At 47.8% G+C, this 18,781-nt stretch overlaps 2 protein-coding genes across 2 annotated transcripts; both read left to right on the forward strand.

Annotated features, from left to right (window-relative positions):
* Positions 1–6,181: 6,181 nt before the first annotated feature.
* LOC149364677 (kelch-like protein 10) lies at positions 6,182–12,904 on the forward strand. Its single transcript, XM_089568732.1, has 6 exons — positions 6,182–6,415; positions 6,911–7,117; positions 8,804–9,012; positions 9,841–10,073; positions 12,491–12,686; positions 12,838–12,904. The coding sequence occupies exons 1-6, from the start codon at positions 6,182–6,184 to the stop codon at positions 12,902–12,904; spliced, it is 1,146 nt and encodes a 381-aa protein (XP_089424858.1).
* A 436-nt stretch (positions 12,905–13,340) lies between these two features.
* On the forward strand, positions 13,341–18,644 carry LOC149364678 (uncharacterized). The gene is made up of 6 exons (XM_089570161.1): positions 13,341–13,488; positions 13,773–13,883; positions 14,894–15,085; positions 16,964–17,089; positions 18,148–18,291; positions 18,622–18,644. The coding sequence occupies exons 1-6, from the start codon at positions 13,341–13,343 to the stop codon at positions 18,642–18,644; spliced, it is 744 nt and encodes a 247-aa protein (XP_089426287.1).
* Positions 18,645–18,781: the final 137 nt, after the last annotated feature.

Raw genomic sequence — 18,781 nt, forward strand, 5'->3', positions numbered from 1 at the left:
ACGGGTAACAAATTGTGTTTTCTCGAAGAATCGTAGCATTATAGAGCAGAAAAACCTCCCATGAGAAGAAAAAAGGCATCTGGACTGTTAACACGAACGGTGCTGACTGCGACGGTGCTTGCCAGTTTCCGTGCTCAAAACATTGCTTCTCCAATAGTCTTAAGCATAAAAGTTGCCGTAGATTCTGCCATGCGCTTTCTTTTAAAACAAACGCATGACTGTCCGACCACTTCGTCATGTGCTACGCACAGCTTGTTTGAGAACAGACCTAAACTGTAGCTAAGCAGACGAGGAAAAGGGAATGAGGGGCTCGTTATAAATATGAGAGAAGCCAACAGCCACAGAAACCAAGGGGCACAGGGGATTTTTAATTAATTTATTTTGTGGTGTTGATCAATTTATATTACTGAATATGTTATCGCTTAAAGCTAATTGATTAGAAAAGCAGAAGAAAAAACAACCACATGCCGCCGGTGGGATCCGAACTCACGACCTCCGAATTACGCGTCCGGTGCTCTACCGCTGAGCTACCGCGACGGCAGTCAAACGTTCTGCTTTCGGGGGTATTTATGTTTTACAAATAACCTAACCTTGGGAGTGTTCACCAGCGCCACCCACGTTCTTAAGCGGCGGACGTAGCACGTTCTGCGTTACCGCTGATGTGACGTAGAACGTTATCGAATGGCGAGGGTGGAAGCTGTGTGAGAACCCTCTTAGGCTTCCTAAGGCATCAAGGCTGCCAGAACCGAGACCCTCGTTAAGCAATTAAGCAGATGAGGAAAGGGGAATGAGGGGCTCGTTATAAATATGAGAGAAGCCAACAGCCACAGAAACCAAGGGGAACAGGGGATTTTTAATTTAATTTGTGGTGTTGATCAATTTATATTACTGAATATATTATCGCTTAAAGCTAATTGATTAGAAAAGCAGAAGAAAAAACAACCACATGCCGCCGGTGGGATCCGAACTCACGACCTCCGAATTACGCGTCCGGTGCTCTACCGCTGAGCTATGGCGACGGCTGTCAAACCTTTTTTTGGGGGGGTATTTATGTTTTACAAATAACCTAACCTTGGGAGTGTTCACCAGCGCCACCCACGTTCTTAAGCGGCGGACGTAGCACGTCCTGAGTTACCGCTGATGTGACGTAGAACGTAATCGAACGGCGAGGGTGGGAGCTCTGTGAGAACCCTCTTATGCTTCCTAAGGCATCAAGGCTGCCAGGCAAGCTATGAAGTAACGCTATCGTGAGGTTCTGCCTTCCTAACAAGTTAATGGCCGTGCATGTCAACTCTGAATCAGGCCCAACAGCTTAAATGCACCAGCGCCAAGTTTACAAAGCAAGCTCAACCTACCCACGCTTTCCTTAGACCGAGTGGGGTAGGCACTCATCATTTCTTGCTGCTTTTGGTTGTTCTCATCTTATTTCTCGCGGCGTGGTTCTGGTTTAAAACCATCCGGTGTGAGACAGCTCTCGGGCCTTCATTTATCATAACGCAACCCAAACTAAACAAGAAAGGCGGCCTCTCATTGCAGCTATATTGCTCTCCTAGACGAAGGAAGGGGGGGGGGGGTAGCGGAGTTTCAATACTCAGGCCTTCTTGCGCAGATCTTCACCGCTAAACTAGAACGGCGCTCTCATGCTGCTCTAAGGTGCTGCAGTACCGTGAATAAAAGTGAAATGTGTGTGCGTGCGTGCGTGTGTGTGTGTGTGTGTGTGTGTGTGCGTGCGTGCGTGCGTGCGTGTGTGTGTGTGTTTGTGTGTGCGTGTGTGTGTGTGTGTGCGTGTGTGTGTGTGTGTGTGTGTGTGTGTGTGTGTGTGTGTGTGTGTGTGTGTGTGTGTGTGTTGAAGAATGCAGCCGGGAGAAAAGTCTGCGTTTCACCTTCAAGGTTCTAATAGAGACGGCACTTCCTGCAATAACGGGCCTAGTAGCTGTGCCCAGAAACCCTTCCCTTCGCTGGGCTCTTTTCTTTATTTCTGGCTCTCTATGCCTATCTCGAAACGAGACAGCTTTACGCAACATTGACTGTAATTTCTGAAGAAAAATAATAGCGCAGCAATACACCCACGAAAAGGCTGAGAAAGAACAATAGCCATGCACCATCTTGCCCCTCTACGAGTTTTGTTATTTTTTGTAACAGGAAAAATTACTATTTTGAAGTTGTAATTCACGGATCGAACCCCGCAACTCCCGCATGCGAGGCGGACCCTCAGACCACTAGGCCACCATTGTGGTGCTATTAATTATTTGCTTTGCTTCTATCGGGATTTCTCTCTCTCGTCCAACGACGCCGACGACGACACCTCATTTTCTGTGACATGGGAGCCTTAACGTTATCGCGTTAGTATCGCGACCGGTGTGGTCATAGGTTCAGGCATGGTCGGGTAAAGAGAACCAAGTAACGGTCACATGGAGAACTTTAAGGGGATGCGGAAAGGAAATTTGGAATCTGTTCGCGGCAAGGAATACACCTTGCATACTCTCAAACATTCGCATGAGGTCTGCTATGTTCTGTGCCTTCTACGCATCCCCTCCCTCGGCGCGCTCTCCGTTTACACTTTCTGTGTTGTGTGATGTCGTTCACGGAGCTATATGCCCTACTCGATTTAATTTGTTCTTCACAAAGGCCAGAAGGTGCCTTCTGCGAGGTGGTCCTCCGTGCATGATGATCCTTTTCTTTTTCAAGCCTGTGGTTGCGAATTCCGCAGGTCTTAAGTTCCAAGTATACTTACCCTCTCTCCTCCCTTCCCCGTACCCGCCCTTTGTTTTCTTTCCAAAGATGTAGTTATTTAGAGGGTATGAGGCCTGTGTCCCTAAAGGTGACTTCCTGTGCGTCGTTTAGATATATGTCATCACTGCACGACACATTCGTCCCAAGTGGTTCTCGCAGCTGAGCAATTAAGTCACACCCACTTTCTCTTTTGTCTATGCCGTTGGCAGTGCTTTTTTATGGCGCTGTACACCATCTCTCATATTAAATTTACAATAATCTAACTGCTCTGTGCTTCGTGGCGTTATTTTTAACTACAGAGTATACCAATGTGCTTAGGCCTCTGCCTTGACCCCGTGTGGTCTGTGCCACATGTCATTACTCCTGCCATGTTCCGTGTATTTGCGTGTCACCTGCAGTGCTTGTATAAATATTAGCCATCTCTTATATGCTTGCACGAATTCTAGTTTTTTTTTTTGCTTGGGAAGAATGTCATGAGAACGAGTAATGTCCTCCTGAAGGACAAACACGTCGTTTAGAGCCCCTTAGAAAAGGATCAGTTACTTTTTATTGCAGAAAATATATCAGTTCCAGTCACTCGCACCAAGTGCTTAAACACCAAGCAAGAGCAAAGAGAGCGAACAGCAGAATGCTTGGTTCTACCATCCATGAAAACAAAGCTCGACGTTAGCTCTCGTGAATGTCCGTCATCAATAAAACCATGTTCATGCCCCTTCTAAAATTTCCATCGCTAGCAGTCCAATCTTCAATCCCCCTGAAAGTAATTTCTTGCTGATATCAGAAATGCGATGTCGCATTGTTTAGTTCCATTTTGCCGTGCGTCTTCTCTAGCTATCTTCTTATGCCCTCATTGATGTATTATAAGCAAAGATGTTCGCTTAGCCTCAACATTCTTAACAAGTACAAGGTGTTCTTAACTGGCCCATTGTCGCCCGAAATATCTCTGCGAGTGGGTATTGTTAGTGAGAACATTAGAGTAGCTTTGTCATCTTCAAATTCCAAACGACCGTATGACGTTGAACTCTAACTTGTTCGCTGGTAGAGCGCAGCATATAAGTAAACTTTAATTTAGCCACCTATGGTCCCGCCCACATTGTTTTCGACGGAGACAAACTTTAAACGACGCACGCCTTCTCCGCTGTTTCACAGTAGGCAAACTTTCCTGCAATGCCAACTTACTTCTGCGCACACTTTTCTCGTTACCTTTTAGCCACCCCAGTGCAGTAAGGCAGGCTGCTCCGTTCATCCGCGTGCGCTAACGTCTCTTTCGCATTTTCTGCGCCAGTTTCCCCACGGGCTGCCAGCCGCTCTTTCATTTCAAACTGTCGCAACACGGACAACACGGAGCACTCGGCGTTCGTTGTGCGCCGCTCTACCGAGCCACTGATTAGCCCCAATGGCAGGAAACGCCCAGCTTAAGTTTTCTCCCCATAAGCTGCACTTTCGTACCTCTCAGTGCCGGTGCGCTTCCTTGGTAGCGCACTCTGTAAGGGCTGATGGCACCCCAATTGAGCGAAGCTTGAATGCATGTCACCAGATTTTTTTATTTCTATTTTTTTAGAAACTTGAACACATCCCGCCACATCGTTCCTCGTTACGGGAAGCCCAAACGGCTTCGAAGCCAGTGCTCCGACGGGTCAACTCGGAAAGCAGCACAAACACGACACTCGTGAAATGAGATTGGTTGAGACCCGAAAACATCGTCCTAATCAACCGCAACAAGCACGATCCTTGCTAGTCATGCGCGGCAAATTAACTGTGAGAGCTGCTCTTGCCATTTTTTTTATCGTTCAGCTTGCGGACTACAGGACGGTGAGAGACGCATAGAAATCAATCCAGATATAAATTCCACGTAACAAGGACTTAATATCATCCTAAAATACTGGATGTCTTTAAAGATTTTAGTAATGCGCGTATTGCATGTATTCCAAGACCCAGCTTTTTAACCAGGCATAGATGCGAAGACCACTGCGTCTATTTTAAAGAGAAATAACTAAATCAGAATGAGTTGGAATGACTCCAGCCTGAATCTATTTTTGCCAACAGATAAGCGGTCTCCATTTCCAATACAATTTTATTTGAGACAGAAACTTAATAGCGCTAAAGGGAGACAAACACAAGAAAGACTGACATAGGAGATGCACTAACTTCATCTGACTATTCACTGCCAAGCCAGCAAATATAATGAAAATCTCAGGCATGCGCAAAAAGCAAGAACACAAGGCATCAAAAAAACCGTTCAAGATATGACATCTTGGTCTTGACAAGGCGGACACAAGTATCGCTCCGACAATCTAGATCGTGTGAGCGACTAGATCGTGTGAAAGATAAATTGTCGCTCACGCAATAGGTGTATTTGCTGGCTTGGCAGTGAATAAAGTAAGATGAAGTTAGCGCATATCCTGTGTCGGTCTTCCCAGTGTCTCTCTCTTAAGCGCTATTAGTTTTCTTTCTCAAATAATATGCACCATCTAGCCCAAATTGACGTTATTTTATTCCAATAAAATATTTGCGATTAAGTTCCAGGCACGGTGCAGTCAATTATACTGCCACGATCTGACACTGGACTCGTTCACTAGCTTTGAAACATTACTACGTTGAGCTTTGTTGTACTTTTAGCCATATTAGGGACCGCATTGTATTTTTGTTCGCTGTTTTCCGCCCACGAGGTCTCTTTCCGCATTTCGCAAAATACTGCGCAAAGCAGAGCAGCATAACGGCGCTGTTTCCACGCCGGCTAAATTCTCGTTCAAACAAGAGGTGTTCTTGTCTCATTCTGTCAGATCCAATCAGCAATAAGCGAGATATGTTGCTGATCAAGTTGATTGGTAATCATTGTGAGAAAGGCAGCGCTATCCTACGACGGACAAGCACAATAAGTTTGCGTGTGAAATTGCGTCCACTTCTTGCCCTTGTCCTTCGTCCGCCAGCGCAATCTTTCAAAGAATGACAGTAAATAGTGTGCACACCGTGTCACTGTGTCGCAAGTCCACCCTCTCCATTAATTCCATACTGAACCATGCATCTCGTCATCTCCATAACTGTACACTCCTAATGCGACACCACAGTATGGCTAACCCTCAATTCCCTATGCTTCTCTAGCGGGAGGAGTCTGCACCCAAACGAGAGTTCCTCACGCCACCGTGCGGAAGCCCCAACTCACAGCGCGCACACACAGTACGCTGCAATAATCTTTCCGAAGAACTCCATACAACCTCCTATTCAGGCAGCTACTAGTAGGAACAAAGCTCCACTCTACATAGTCAAAATATATTTTTTTATCGTTCACTCAATTATCGTATCTAGCTTCGCCGCCGCAGCGATGTTTTTTTTTTCTGCCCGGTTACTTGAGCTAAGTGGGTAGAAGAAAACGAAATCTTGGTTTCACGCGAGGCTCGTGGACAGCGCAGACCGCTCTTAGCACACGTCGCCATCTCTCTCGGAAGCCATGTCTGTCTTCTTCAGGAAACTGCTGCTTCCCGGCGGCGACGGCTGTTACGACTGCCTGATTCGCACCGACGACGGCGGCGAGTTCAGGGCCCACCGGTCTTTCCTCTGCACCACGAGCCCCTTCTTCCAGGCGGCGTTCTGCACCGAGTACGGTTCCCGCAGGGAGATGCTGCTCACGGGGGTCTCGGCGTCCGTGCTCGACATCCTGCTTGGCTACTACTACGCGGATGAGGCAAGCCTCGGGAAGGGGTTAACAGAGAGGAGGGTAGAGAAGCCAAGCATCGCTAGTAATGAGCCTGATGTCTCGCCAGTGGTTGCAATAGAAACCTAGAGATGGCGGGACGATAGGGTGTTAAACGAACCATTTCTGAGAAGTCGCAGTAACGGTTTTGAAGTGCTGTGTCCGCAGCATGCAGGAAACTGCTTAAAGCTGAGAGCTCTGAGCATCTCCGAGTTGCTCAGGAAGAAAGCGTCCTGGTGATAGAGAAGCAATGTTCTGCCGTGGCAATGCTAAGCGGCTCCACGCATTGGCATAAGCATTAGTTTGAATGAAGGACGGAAGTATACATTTTTTTTTTTGGTTAATACGTACCTGAAATCAGGCTGCTTTCTTTTACATATTCTGCCGAAACGCACGGCAGAATGTGTAGAACAAAAGCAGGATAAGTCTTCCTTTTCAAGAGTTCTCCTGATTATGATACAACTCTGTTTGTGACCATCACTGCAGTTGCACATCAACAACGGCAACGTGGCCGAGGTGCTGGCGGCTGCCGACATGCTGGTGATGGAGGAGGCCCGTGACCTGTGCCTGGACCACCTGCTGCACAACATGGACGTCGACAACTGTCTCGGCCTGGCCGCACTGGCGCTGTGGCACCACTGGCCGAGGTTCCGAGACACCGTGTTCTCTTTCGCACGCGAACACTTCGGCGCGGTGAGCAAGGGCTTCTTTATTTTCTATGGAAGATGTACCCCCTTTGCCAACAGTAACCGAGCAACAGGTTTTTGCTTCTCAGCCATATAACGGAGCCCTTTCGGCGCCCCTAAAGATCGAAAGGTGTCAAAACGTGAGGACAATGGTTCACCTTTTCTTATATTCAGAGCTTAAGGGCTGCCGTAAGTGCTTCGCCATGGGGCTAAGGAACAAACCACCGTTGTTCAGTTACTTTTGGCAAATACGGTACGTGGGAGAATAGTGATTCGTAATCTAGGCACTACGAGCATCAATGTCAATTGCTGCACTATCCGACGTGTGACCGTATTAAATAAAACTACGACGGATGTTTAACGAGGATGTTCGGCTACGGAGGCGTATGAGATCGTAGTGTGGCGCTTATATAATGAAAGTTACACGTGGAAATGTTTTTTGTCTTAAATCTGCATTTTGGAGCGGAAATTCCAACCACCGATATCAGTGTGGCAAGGGTTGTGTGAGAATGGTTCTAGGTTGACATCAATTTAGACCTCATGCTGCAGGTCCATCGATTCTATTTGGGCCCAGTTGGCTGCCTAGATGGCACTGCGACTGTTTGTCTTCGCCTCCTGAATTTTCTAGCTGCGTCTACCAAACTACCTGGGCCACACGGGATGCACCCTTGCTTCCTATCCTTTAGCATGCGTGCCACGTGATGTCGCCCGCGCGTGCCTCAGGAAGACTAAAAGCCACGTGGTTCGAAAGTCTCTCCCGGCCCGGTAACTACAGGCAGCTTAGGCATGTCGCAGACTCTCGTTTTTCGATGGCGCAAGAAACGTGCGCGATGGCACTAGAAGCGTTGTGAACCGTGAAATCACTAAATTTACTTCAGTGTATGTACCGCACTGTTCGTCTAAGCATAAAGTTCATTTGCGAAGAGGAAAGCTTATGTTTAATGGTTTGCCTCGATAAATGTCTCCAAATTACTTGTCTCGCCTGCTTGCCGCAGATATATTGCCACAGAAACCTTCTCTTCCATGTTACGTATACGCAAGTTAATAATTTCGCGGGACTGGAAAATTAAACATTCATGAAGAGACGGCACAAAAGGGTAGCTTCAAATGACGCAAAGTACTGCATGACGGAGTTCTTTAGACATTATGCGTTTTCTGTACTAGGAAATATTAGAGGCTGTTTATTTTTTCGAACATGTTTTTAATCTATCCTGCTTGTTCAGCGCAGTTGTCACTGACGAAACCAACTGCTTGGGCGCTGCCATCTACGCCAACACTGCATATTAATAGCTGACGGTATCTTTGCTCATGACACTTCTTGGTTTGGTTTAATAGGGTTTAACGTCCCAAAGCGACTCAGGCTATGAGGGACACCATAGTGAAGGGCTCAGGAAATTGCGACCACTTGGGGTTCTTTAACGTGCACTCACATCGCACAGTGCACGGGCCTCTAGGATTACGCCTACATCGAAATTCAGCCGCCGCGGTCGGGATCGAACCCGCGTCTTTCGGGCCAGCAGCCGAACGCCATAACCACTGAGCCACCGCGGCGGGGCATGAGACTTCTGTTAACGCTTTTGCGCTCAAGGTTAAGACATCGTTTATAACGTAGGAAGCGTACCATTAGTGTAAGTTCGTCGCATCATTGTGCTGATAAATGTCACGTTTGCTTTCTATTGCTCATTGTGTGCAGGTATGGCGAAGCAGTAGCGAGTTTTCGAGGGCTTCAACAGGGCTGCTCGTCGAGCTGCTTTCCTCGAGCGAGCTCAACGTGCGAGACGAGGTGGACGTGCTGCATGCCGTCCGTCGCTGGCACACGCAAGGCCGTACGGGCACAAAGGAACCGAATGCCGGCCTGTTCTTGCTGCTACAGTGCGCGCGCATCGGCCTGTGCAGAGAATCGTGAGTGGGGCACTCTGTACCCAAGGGCTACCTAACGCAAGCTGCACTTGTTTTCGAGAGTGCTCGTGGCTACACTGTTAATTTCCACTTACCACTGTATAGACAATATTCCTCCTATCAAAGTTTGCATGGCAGCACTGAAGCAAAGCTCATGGAAACGAATTCGCAAAACTGCACTTCCGCGGCTCTCAGATTATTACAGCAGGTAGGTTTGGTTTAGTACGCGAGGAAAATTTTAACTAAATTGAAATTATTCCCAAAGCCTACGCAACTAACGATAGCTTGGAAGCGGGGTGGAAGTCTCTAGCTTACCGTAATCAATTCAACGGGCCAGACAGCGAAGCTTGAATGCTTGTGTTTCAAGGGACATGTAATCATTTAATGAGCATTCTTTTCCAGCAGACCAATTTGGTAGAATTAATAAGCCAGTATATTATCTCTCTCTCTCTAGTAGCCACTGGTCAGTTGCAGTACTTCTAGATTAGCCTTCTGACACTCGGTCTTGGTGCGTTTATCGAGACTGCCATCACAGCTGCCATTAGTTTCATGCGCACAAAAGTGCGCACTCAGAATGCTCTTGCTGGAATCTCGGTTCGTGATCGGCCAAGCTAATTGCGCTAGTCGAAGAAACTAAAGCCGAGGTACCGACGAGCTCGCAACCGGTCGCAACGTTTCCAAGCTCAACGTCACCGTAACTCATCTCTCGGCCACCAGTACAAAACATTTTTTTCATTCAAAGGAGATTTTATTGCATTCGTGTATTTTGTGATCCAAGCTGGAAAATCCCGTCCAACAAAACTAAGGTTTTGACACGCTCGTGTGGCGCAGGACGCTCGTCGAGTTTCGGCAGGTGAATCCGACCTTTGCCAATAGCAAAGCATACCACATGGCAGTGTGCGAGGCCCTGCAGACGGGGCCCTGCATGTGCTCACCCAGCCCACTGCTGCTGCTGCACTTGGGAGGCTTCGGGCTGGAGGCATGCAGAGCGCTTGCCGCTGCGAACCCCCGACACGGCGACGCGGCGTCGAGCGGAAGCGTTGCATCCAATGCACCCAAGGGTGGTGAGTTGGCATCCGCAGTGACTGCCTCTCAGTAGCTGAATTGGGAGAGCAGAGTTGACGGAAAAATGCTGCTTCTGGGAAGTATGCATGCCAATTACGGTCAGTTTTGATCTGCTGCCGGTTTTGGAAGCTCCATTCACCGAACTCTTTCTGGCTTCACTGAATCACGTGTCCGGAGTAGCATGCCGGGCCCATAACCAGGCAGACCTCTCCATTATTCATTAAAGTCTCCTCTCCTCTTCCTCCTAAATCACGCGACCACGTTCTTGGTGGATCTTGTTACTTAGTGATTAGTCCTCTCCTCGGCTACCTGATACACAGTGGCTTCAATACAACCCGATCACGGTGGGAGTATAAGCGTCTGGTCATCTGCATTGCAATTCGTACTTTGAGTTCTTTCGTTCACTGTACGCTGGCTGCTTACTGAAAGCACGAATAGAGCAAGATCTGTTGCTACCTCCTTAAAACAGTTGGGAAGAATGAGACCGAAAAAAAAAATTCATCCAGGACGAGCCAAAAAATAAAAACAAGAGAACAGTTCTTTCATATCACCATCTGCCGGGCTGGTTGGTTGCGATCCATATGTATCAGCAGCGCGAACACAAAACAGGAAGGAGGAAAAGATAGTACAGAGCGCTCTGTACTATCTTCTCCTCTTTCCTGTTTTGTGTTCGCGCTGCTGGTACATATAGTTCTTTCATGTAGAGATATAAGTACGTATATGACCGCACGACTGACATTGGTCGAAAGTTGGCCCTTGTGTGTGTTAACTTTGTGTTGTCCCTCTGTGTTTGCGCGCTGCTATGACCTCTAGTTGTTTAGGTCACCACGAGGAACTACTGAGTTCACTTGCGACCATGCCGAACAAAACTGGCCTCAGGTGCACATGGGGTACAAACTGAACATCAGGCGCAGAGTCAATAGCATAAGTGTTTTCTCGACCAGAATCCTAAGATGTGTGTGTTAAAAGGTGTAAACTTCAAAGTGTGCAAAATGAGCGGCTCCATACGTTCATATTGGTACGCGCCGCCATGCGTGTGCTATTACCCCCAGCACTGACTAAATGCTTGGTCACCAGACACTTCCGGCAAAGCTTGCGCTGCAGCAAGCGGAAGAACCCAACGTGACCGAAAGTGAACCAAGGATTTGATATCTGGCGGGCATAACGCGAGCACTCAGCTGCGCGCTCCTGCCAACGTCATCATTTTCTATAGAAATATAACGAGCGGATACATTTTCATTTCATTCATGGCATCGACAGCATTAAAAGCTGGAAGTAAAGCCCAACATAATTTGAGTGATCTCAGTGTTGTCGAGAAGCTCTCCATTTCAACTTGTCACTACGACAGTGAAACTTTCATTGTGACCCCTCGGTAAGGCGAAAGCCCTGTGCGTAAAGTAAATGAAATGAAATAAAATGCGCGCATATGTAGAGGGGTTGTCGTAAACGGCCGCAGTACCTGTTGCCACAGAACGCCCGCAGTGACGGCACTTGTGACAAACTCTTACCATCTTGAGATTAAAGCTCTTGAGCAGTCATATTTCATGAGAAATCGATAACTAACCTGCACTGTTCAGTCAGTACTGTTCAGTCATGTATGTCTTCCCTCGCGCGAACTTTGTCTGCTAGACATTGAAAAGTTATAAAATTGCGAAAGGACAAGAGCTTGTCTCGCGTTTGTTATTTCGTCGCTTTCGCTATCATTCACTTCTGTGCCCCCACATTTTGCCCAAGTTATATGCCCAACAGCACAAGTAAACCAGACCCTTTTCATGGTACTTATTTACTTACATGAGGAACCACTGTCTGACTTGCTTAATCACTTTGTAATCATCTCAATGCGAGAGCATTATATGGCTCTGCGAATCAGCAAAAAGTGTCCGCAAAACGTGTCCGCAAATTTTGTCCGCATGATCACGTCGTTCTCTGATGATAAATGTGTGAAAGTGTGATTGCGATAGATAGTGTGTGATAAAATGTTGACGTGGAAAAATTTGGTTGATGAGGTGTAATTAGTTAATTAAACCATAAAAACGCGAAAAAATACACTTATACGTCAAAATTGCCATGGACATCGATATAGTACCTGGACGTCAGAACGGTCACGGACGTCGATATAGTATGGGGACGTTTTGCTTTCGCATTGCTCCAATGCGGGTGGCCGCAGTGATCTCAGTTTTTTTTACCGCTAATATGGTTATAGACTCTCTGATACCGCGACCAGGCATTGATGAAAGCTTCATAGGTAGCTTCCCTCCGTAGCCGCACGGTGGGCTTATGTTGATTATATCATTTCGATAATCCCTATCTTCAATCTGTTTGCGCCGCAGGTCATTACACTTAAACACGCTGGGTAGAAAGCCATTATTGTCGACTCGCCAGAGCAAATTGCCCCATTCTCCCGATCTGTCCGCAGCCATCGCAGCCCTGTTTCGGTTTCCCTGCGAGCACTGCGCCGGCGCGAATCCCGAGCGCTGGGTTCCGCGCGTGCCGCACGAGGTGTTGTTCACGGTGGGCGGCTGGAGCTCTGGAGAGGAACGGGACGCCGTCGAGGTGTACGACCCGCGGGCCTACCGCTGGCTTATGCACACCATGCAGGGCACGTCACCCAGGCAAGATGCACGATCCGCATTGAAGGGTCCTTTCGTGTACCACGAGCGAAGTGAGGTCGAAGCATACGCCCTCTCAATTTTTGGAATAGAACTAAAATAAACACTTCCTTCATCCTTTCTGTGCCATCGTTGCTTCCCTCTGTCGTGACAGTGTTGAGAGGTCGCTACGCATTGTTTCCGTGTATCAAGTGGCCTCAGCTTACGCAGGACCGGGTTGACTGGAGATTTATAAGAGAGCCATTTGTCCTGCAGTGGGCGTAGTCAGGCTGATGATGATGATGATGACGATACCAGTCGTACCGTCCGCTGCAGATGATATGTGAACAAGTCAACTGAACCGCGAACACACCAAACACAACATTAGCTGCAAGAGATAAAAAGCAGTAAAGTTCCATTAGCGCATCCCACAACCGGGCTTACGCGCCTTTGAAGTGAAAACCTGGTTTAGTAACTAATCTCCCTCAACTAAAATAGTGTTTCACGGGACACATTTGGATAGCTTTACCCACGTTGCATTTGTCGCCTATAGCAGAATGAGCACACGCAATGGCTGCAAGGCAGGATGTGCGGTGTGAGAGCGGTAAACTCCTGATCATTTCCAGGGCGTACCACGGCGCAGCGATGGTGGGCAAGTTTCTCTACGTGGTGGGCGGAATGCGGGGAAGCTCGTACCTGCGCTCCTGCGAACGCTTCGACACCGAGCTGTGTGTCTGGGATCCCTGCTCTGCCATGCACACGGCTCGCGGCTACGTAGCCGTCGCGTCCCTGGACAACTACGTCTACGCCATCGGGGGACGCGATGGTATGCGCTCGCGCTGTCGAGCGTTTTTGCGTGAACTCTAATTGGCTAGGCTTTGGGAGGGACCGGTAGTGTTTATTCCATTCATGCGTGCCCTAAGAACATGGTCGTTTGGAACAGTCATGCCGTATACGGGAGCATTCGTGATTCCTGAAGTCGATAAAGCCCTTTTAATTCTGGTATTGCGCCAGTAGACTTGACTATAGGGATTGCATGTTTAATGCAGTGTTTGTTCATTGTTTACATCGTCCTAAAATGACGTTTGCATTTGGTGCTCCTTGATGCAGACACCGGTCGCAGTGCCAGTGTGGAGCGGTACAACCCCGTCTCCAACCAGTGGACTACGGTGTGCTCGATGAGCAGGGCGCGCAGCGACGGTGCAGCCTGCGCATTTAGAGGTAGGTGGAACGGTAGACTCCGCTCGCACCTATTTACCTCGCGCGTACCTTAAAGAGCCTAGCTGGGAAGTAGCACCACGCTGAAGTGATATATGGTCCATCCCGGCGTTTCCGCTCTTTTGCGTCCTATGTGAAGGTGTGGTTGTAATAAAGTTGCGGAAGTTAATGCATGTCACGCACGGCTCTTGCTATCGAAGCTATGTGCACGGGACTGAGGATTAGCATTATTCCAGAGCATTTGTCAAAGTAAAGCTAAGAGTTTGCCGCACCCTGCGTAACATGACACAACAACCAAGGGCAACGACTTGCGCTACCTTTCGCTACGGTCGCAGCGGCTCTGATAAATCTACATCCATGCTCCACAGCTAGTTGCAACTAAAATTCGTCGTGCGATATTGCTACCAGTCGTCTTGACATTGTTGGCTAGCATCTGCTACAAACTGTGGGCGTTAAATTGCTTGCCCATAGCTACATCTTGTTTCTGTCGACCACCACCGCATCCATTCTTTAACGCAATGAAAGCTCCAAAAGCCGCGAGGTTCATCTACTGCCGTATTCCTCTGGCCTCGCGCGCCTTTCCCACTCCATCGATTAGAATGATGTTATCGCTGTAAAAGAAAAAAAGATTTCTGAAGAAGGGAAATGGCGCAGTAACTGTCTCGCTGTTCTGTGGAGACCTCAACCACGTTGTAAAGAAAGAGAGGAAGGTGAGAGTGAAAAAAGAGAAAAATGGGTGCCGTAGGGGAGGGCTCCGCAATAGTTGACCACCTGGGCACCTTTAACGTACGCTCACATTGAACGGCACACGGGCGCCTTTTGCGTTTCGCCTCCATCGAAACGCGGCCGCCGCGGTCGGGTTCGAACCCTGGCTACTCCGGGATCGCTGTAAACCCCAGCTTCCACTGAGGCAAATGTCTTCAAATCATGCACATGTCTAAATCATTGCAAGCGCAAATCTGAAGCGAAGCATTTCCTCACGCCCTCATTGTGTGGTTGCCCGTCCGACGCAGGGAAGCTGTACGCGAGCGGCGGCTTCGACGGCCGCCTGATTCTGAGCAGCGTGGAGGTGTACACGCCTTCGTCCAACTCGTGGTGCCTGGTGCAGCAGATGCCGGGACCCCGCTGCAGCCACCAGATGGTGGCGATGGCGGGGCGCATCTACGTCGTCGGCGGATACAACGGCTGCTGCCGCCTCAGCACCAGTGAGGATAGAGAGGGAGCGCACGCATAGGCGTGGTCTTCCCTCTTGGGGAAACCACGAACGCTGTGCAAGTCCCCAAAAACAGTCATCCTTTATTGTCCGCCCATTCGTATTGAAGTCGTGTTGCTGCCATGGGTCTATATCGGGGATTCTGACGTCTTCTTTGTCGGTATGCTAGCGGATGTTCTTAGAACGACCATGTTTGATGCGTAATTCTCTGTAATCCGTAACATCTAAATTCTCTGAAAAACAGCCTAGACTAGTTGGCTAGTTTATAACACTCGCCTTTATGCCCGAAAAAAGCGTTTGTTACGCGTTATCTTCCCTTTTTAATGCCTAAGAAACGAAGAACTTCAATTTATTTATCTGCACCTTTATTGCTCATCATACGCACAACCTCGCTTTGAATGCTCCCTATATTCGCAAGATTTCATGTTACTGTCTGACTTCTTTTGTGATTGTATTTTGTTTACGTTAAGACATTATTGATACCCCTTGTATATTAAAGTTTGACGAATTCTGTATCGCTTTCCGTGAATGTCTTTTATGTACCGCTGGGTTCCTCCCACGAAAATAAACCCACCAGGGACTGCTGTCTGGGAAGGCTGTCTGGGAGAGGCTTGTTTTCCGTCAGCCTCCCATGTCTATTCGTATGATCTCTATCCATTGGTATGATCTATATCTCTATTAGTAATATGTCAAACATGATAATTATACGAGGATAATAATTCCAGCATGAAGGCCCTTAACACTTCATACCCTCTATATGCCCTTGGAAGGAAAATATGGCAAGCATAAGTGCTTGTCGTTGGAAGGGTGCTAATGGTTTCCAAAATAGCACAGCCTTGCCAACTAAAAGCAAAGGCGTTCTGGGCAACCGGAACATTGGAGTACCAAGAACAGATATTAATTTACACAGCTCAGCAGACAGAAAGAGGTACTCAACAGCCTCAAAACGCAGTGAGCATCATGAGCCAATCCGTGTCTAGCATGCACGTCAGTCTCCTGAACCTGCGAATCCTATTTACCGGTAGTTTGATGGTCTGTCTTGAAGAAATGGTCACTCTTGAGAAGTTACAGAAGCGGGAGATACTCTGCTCAGCAACGCGCGCAGCGAGCCGGAAACTTTTAGTTTGTCCCGAAAAAATTGAAGGCCGGACATCTAATTCAAGCATAATGAAAAAGAAACACCGTGTCCTTTCCCTCGGTACCAGTCATGTTGCATGAGTCTCAGGCCGGCGGAAAAGTGCTGAAAGACTCCAATATATATAGCTCAAGAAACAAATTGCAAGTGAATACCGAATTTCATTCAACTGAAATCCTGGAATACAGGAGAAACGTTCTTTTTATACATCCGTATATTACTGGGGAAGAAAATGTAAACGCGACACACTAATGCGAATATATTACGATTAATGTTGGGCGTCTTGCTTGGAGCCAGTCCGAGAAAATTGGAGAGGAAGGCTGAAATGGCCGTAGCTCTGCGCTTAGAGCGTGCTTAGAGCGTACCACTATAAGGTTTCATAACTTCGTTGAGGGTGTAGGAGCCCTCTTAGATTGCATTAACGCCTGCTAAATAGGGCCAGTGCACGCTTGCATCTCCCTTAAGCCACCGTTATTTTTTTCAACTACGCATCAAAAGTCGAAGTATTGAATGCCTATCTGTTGATCAGTTTTCTTGTCAATTTAAGGTCTCTCCAACTGACGCAAGTCTCATAAGGGAGGAGAATTGTTGTGCACACATTGCGTGCGCCAGCCAGGAAAGAAATTTATTTTCATTCTTCGTCGCCTATGGGCTGTCGGTAGGCACAAGGCAATAGCAGTGTGATTCTCCTCGTAGCCTAAACTAGTGGTTCGCCGACTTGCACGCCCTGCGCAGTGATCGCCAGCGAGAAGGACAGAGCCCCGTCCTCCTGGCAGACCATGGCGCCTCTGTGCGTGGGCCGCAGCACTTTCGCCGTGGCGCAGCTGTACGGCGACCTTTACGTCATCGGCGGATTCAATGGTGCACACCTCTCTCTCTCTCTTCCTCTCTCCGCGTCTCCTCAGCTTCTTTTTACGAGCAGAGGAACAGCTTGAATCTGCGATCGACCATTTGCGATACTGCGCTGTCCAGTTCCAGTTGCTTGGCAAATGTGGTTGCTGCAGAAGGCTACAACCCAGAGTGGAGGAATCCAATCTTTTCACGAAAAAACAACGGTTCGTTTTCCAACCGATCAGTCATCAGTCAATCAACCAATCAGTCAGTCGGTCAATGAACCAATCAGTCACAGAGTCAATAGGCAGTTAATTACGACGCTTTGCTGCTGGACTCTGAGATAGCAGGTTTAATGCATAGGCGCCGGGCTGCCTTCGTTTTTAAGAAACCCAAGGACCGCTTAACACAGATTTCGACGACATATGCATATGCCTGGTACTAGAGCTCCCCACGTTTACTTTTCTGAGGTCAGAATCGTCAGTAAGAATAAATATTGGCGAATAAAGAGGATGAGCCTAACCAAAAGAACTAAATCAACAAAAAGTAGCCATAAACTTGATTTCAGAGGCACTAAATGCACGCAAAAATGCAGCTGAGAAAGTTTGCTTTGTGGGAAGACTACAGAAGCAGGCGCTAAGCGCAACGTCGAAAGATCAGTTTTTTTTTGTCTTTTGCCGGCGGGAATGTCTATTATTCCAGAGGTCTTGGTATGCAGTGCGAGAAGCTTTCTTCATATATCTTTTACAACAACATATATTTCCGGCTCTCAAATTACTGAAGTTTGGCTGTTTGACTTGATGTTTTAATAAACAAAGCAACAGATTCAACTTTCTGCCTAAATGAGCGGCTGTAGGGCCGTAGTTCTTGACCTATTCAGCTGTCAAGAGAAACATGACCGTCAAGAAGACATGACTGCTTTAAAAAACAGAGCTGAACACGGTCAGTGCTCAGCCTCAATACTGCCCCCTATTAGTGTTCTGCTTCACGCACATAAAAAAAATCGAGTGACGCACTGACTTGTATAACTTTCTACAGTTGAAGACTCTGTACAATGCGTTTTGATCACCACTTTTTACTGAACGCAGGAAGAACCACGACAGCCAAAGTGGAACGTTACTCGCCCGCGACAAATACCTGGCGGTCCGCCGTTCCACTGAACGAGCCGGTCAGTGCCATGGCCGCCTGTTACGTGAAGGGCCTCGCACCCGCCAGGCAACTGGCCACTCGTGGTGAGTGTCGTTTTACAGGCAAAAAAACAGGGCTTCGTCACACAAATTAATGATTAGAAATCGAAAGTTCAACTCAGCTTGCTCGAGGTGAGCTCAGCGAGCTCAGCTTACATTTGAGGGTAAGTTGTGTTACAACTTGCAAGCATGCATAACCTGCCTTGCCATGTTTAGTACCTTTCTGATTTAATGGAAAGCATCTCTGCTGCTCAGCAAGTTCGATGCATTTGGATGAAAATACTAGTTGGCCTGAAAGGAAATATTTCACGTGCACGTGCGCGTTCAGAAAAAAAAAGGCAGTACTCGCTAATTGTTCCTTCATTTTGTTTGCAGGAGCACTCGGGCTCTCTGCGTGAAGTATGACGGATTGGCGGGTACATGTCTGCGCACAATCGTCATGAAACTGGCCAGCCCAGAGAGCTCAGGAATTTACTGAAACGAGATCAAAATGCCACAAAACGTTCATCAGCCAGGAGGCGTATCGACAAAATTT

Source organism: Amblyomma mixtum, chromosome 2, assembly GCF_055824585.1.
Source record: "Amblyomma mixtum isolate Tamu chromosome 2, ASM5582458v1, whole genome shotgun sequence".
Classification (NCBI taxonomy): domain Eukaryota; kingdom Metazoa; phylum Arthropoda; class Arachnida; order Ixodida; family Ixodidae; genus Amblyomma; species Amblyomma mixtum.

Bases quoted from the DNA above. Each gene is read 5' to 3' on its own strand.
- LOC149364677 (XM_089568732.1), top strand. From the start codon at position 6,182: ATGTCTGTCTTCTTCAGGAAACTGCTGCTTCCCGGCGGCGACGGCTGT. The intron at 7,118-8,803 runs GTGAGCAAGGGC...CATTGTGTGCAG, and splicing joins CACGCGAACACTTCGGCGCG to GTATGGCGAAGCAGTAGCGA. The intron at 10,074-12,490 runs GTGAGTTGGCAT...ATCTGTCCGCAG, and splicing joins ATCCAATGCACCCAAGGGTG to CCATCGCAGCCCTGTTTCGG.
- LOC149364678 (XM_089570161.1), top strand. From the start codon at position 13,341: ATGCGGGGAAGCTCGTACCTGCGCTCCTGCGAACGCTTCGACACCGAG. The intron at 13,884-14,893 runs GTAGGTGGAACG...CGTCCGACGCAG, and splicing joins TGCAGCCTGCGCATTTAGAG to GGAAGCTGTACGCGAGCGGC. The intron at 18,292-18,621 runs GTGAGTGTCGTT...TTTTGTTTGCAG, and splicing joins CAGGCAACTGGCCACTCGTG to GAGCACTCGGGCTCTCTGCG.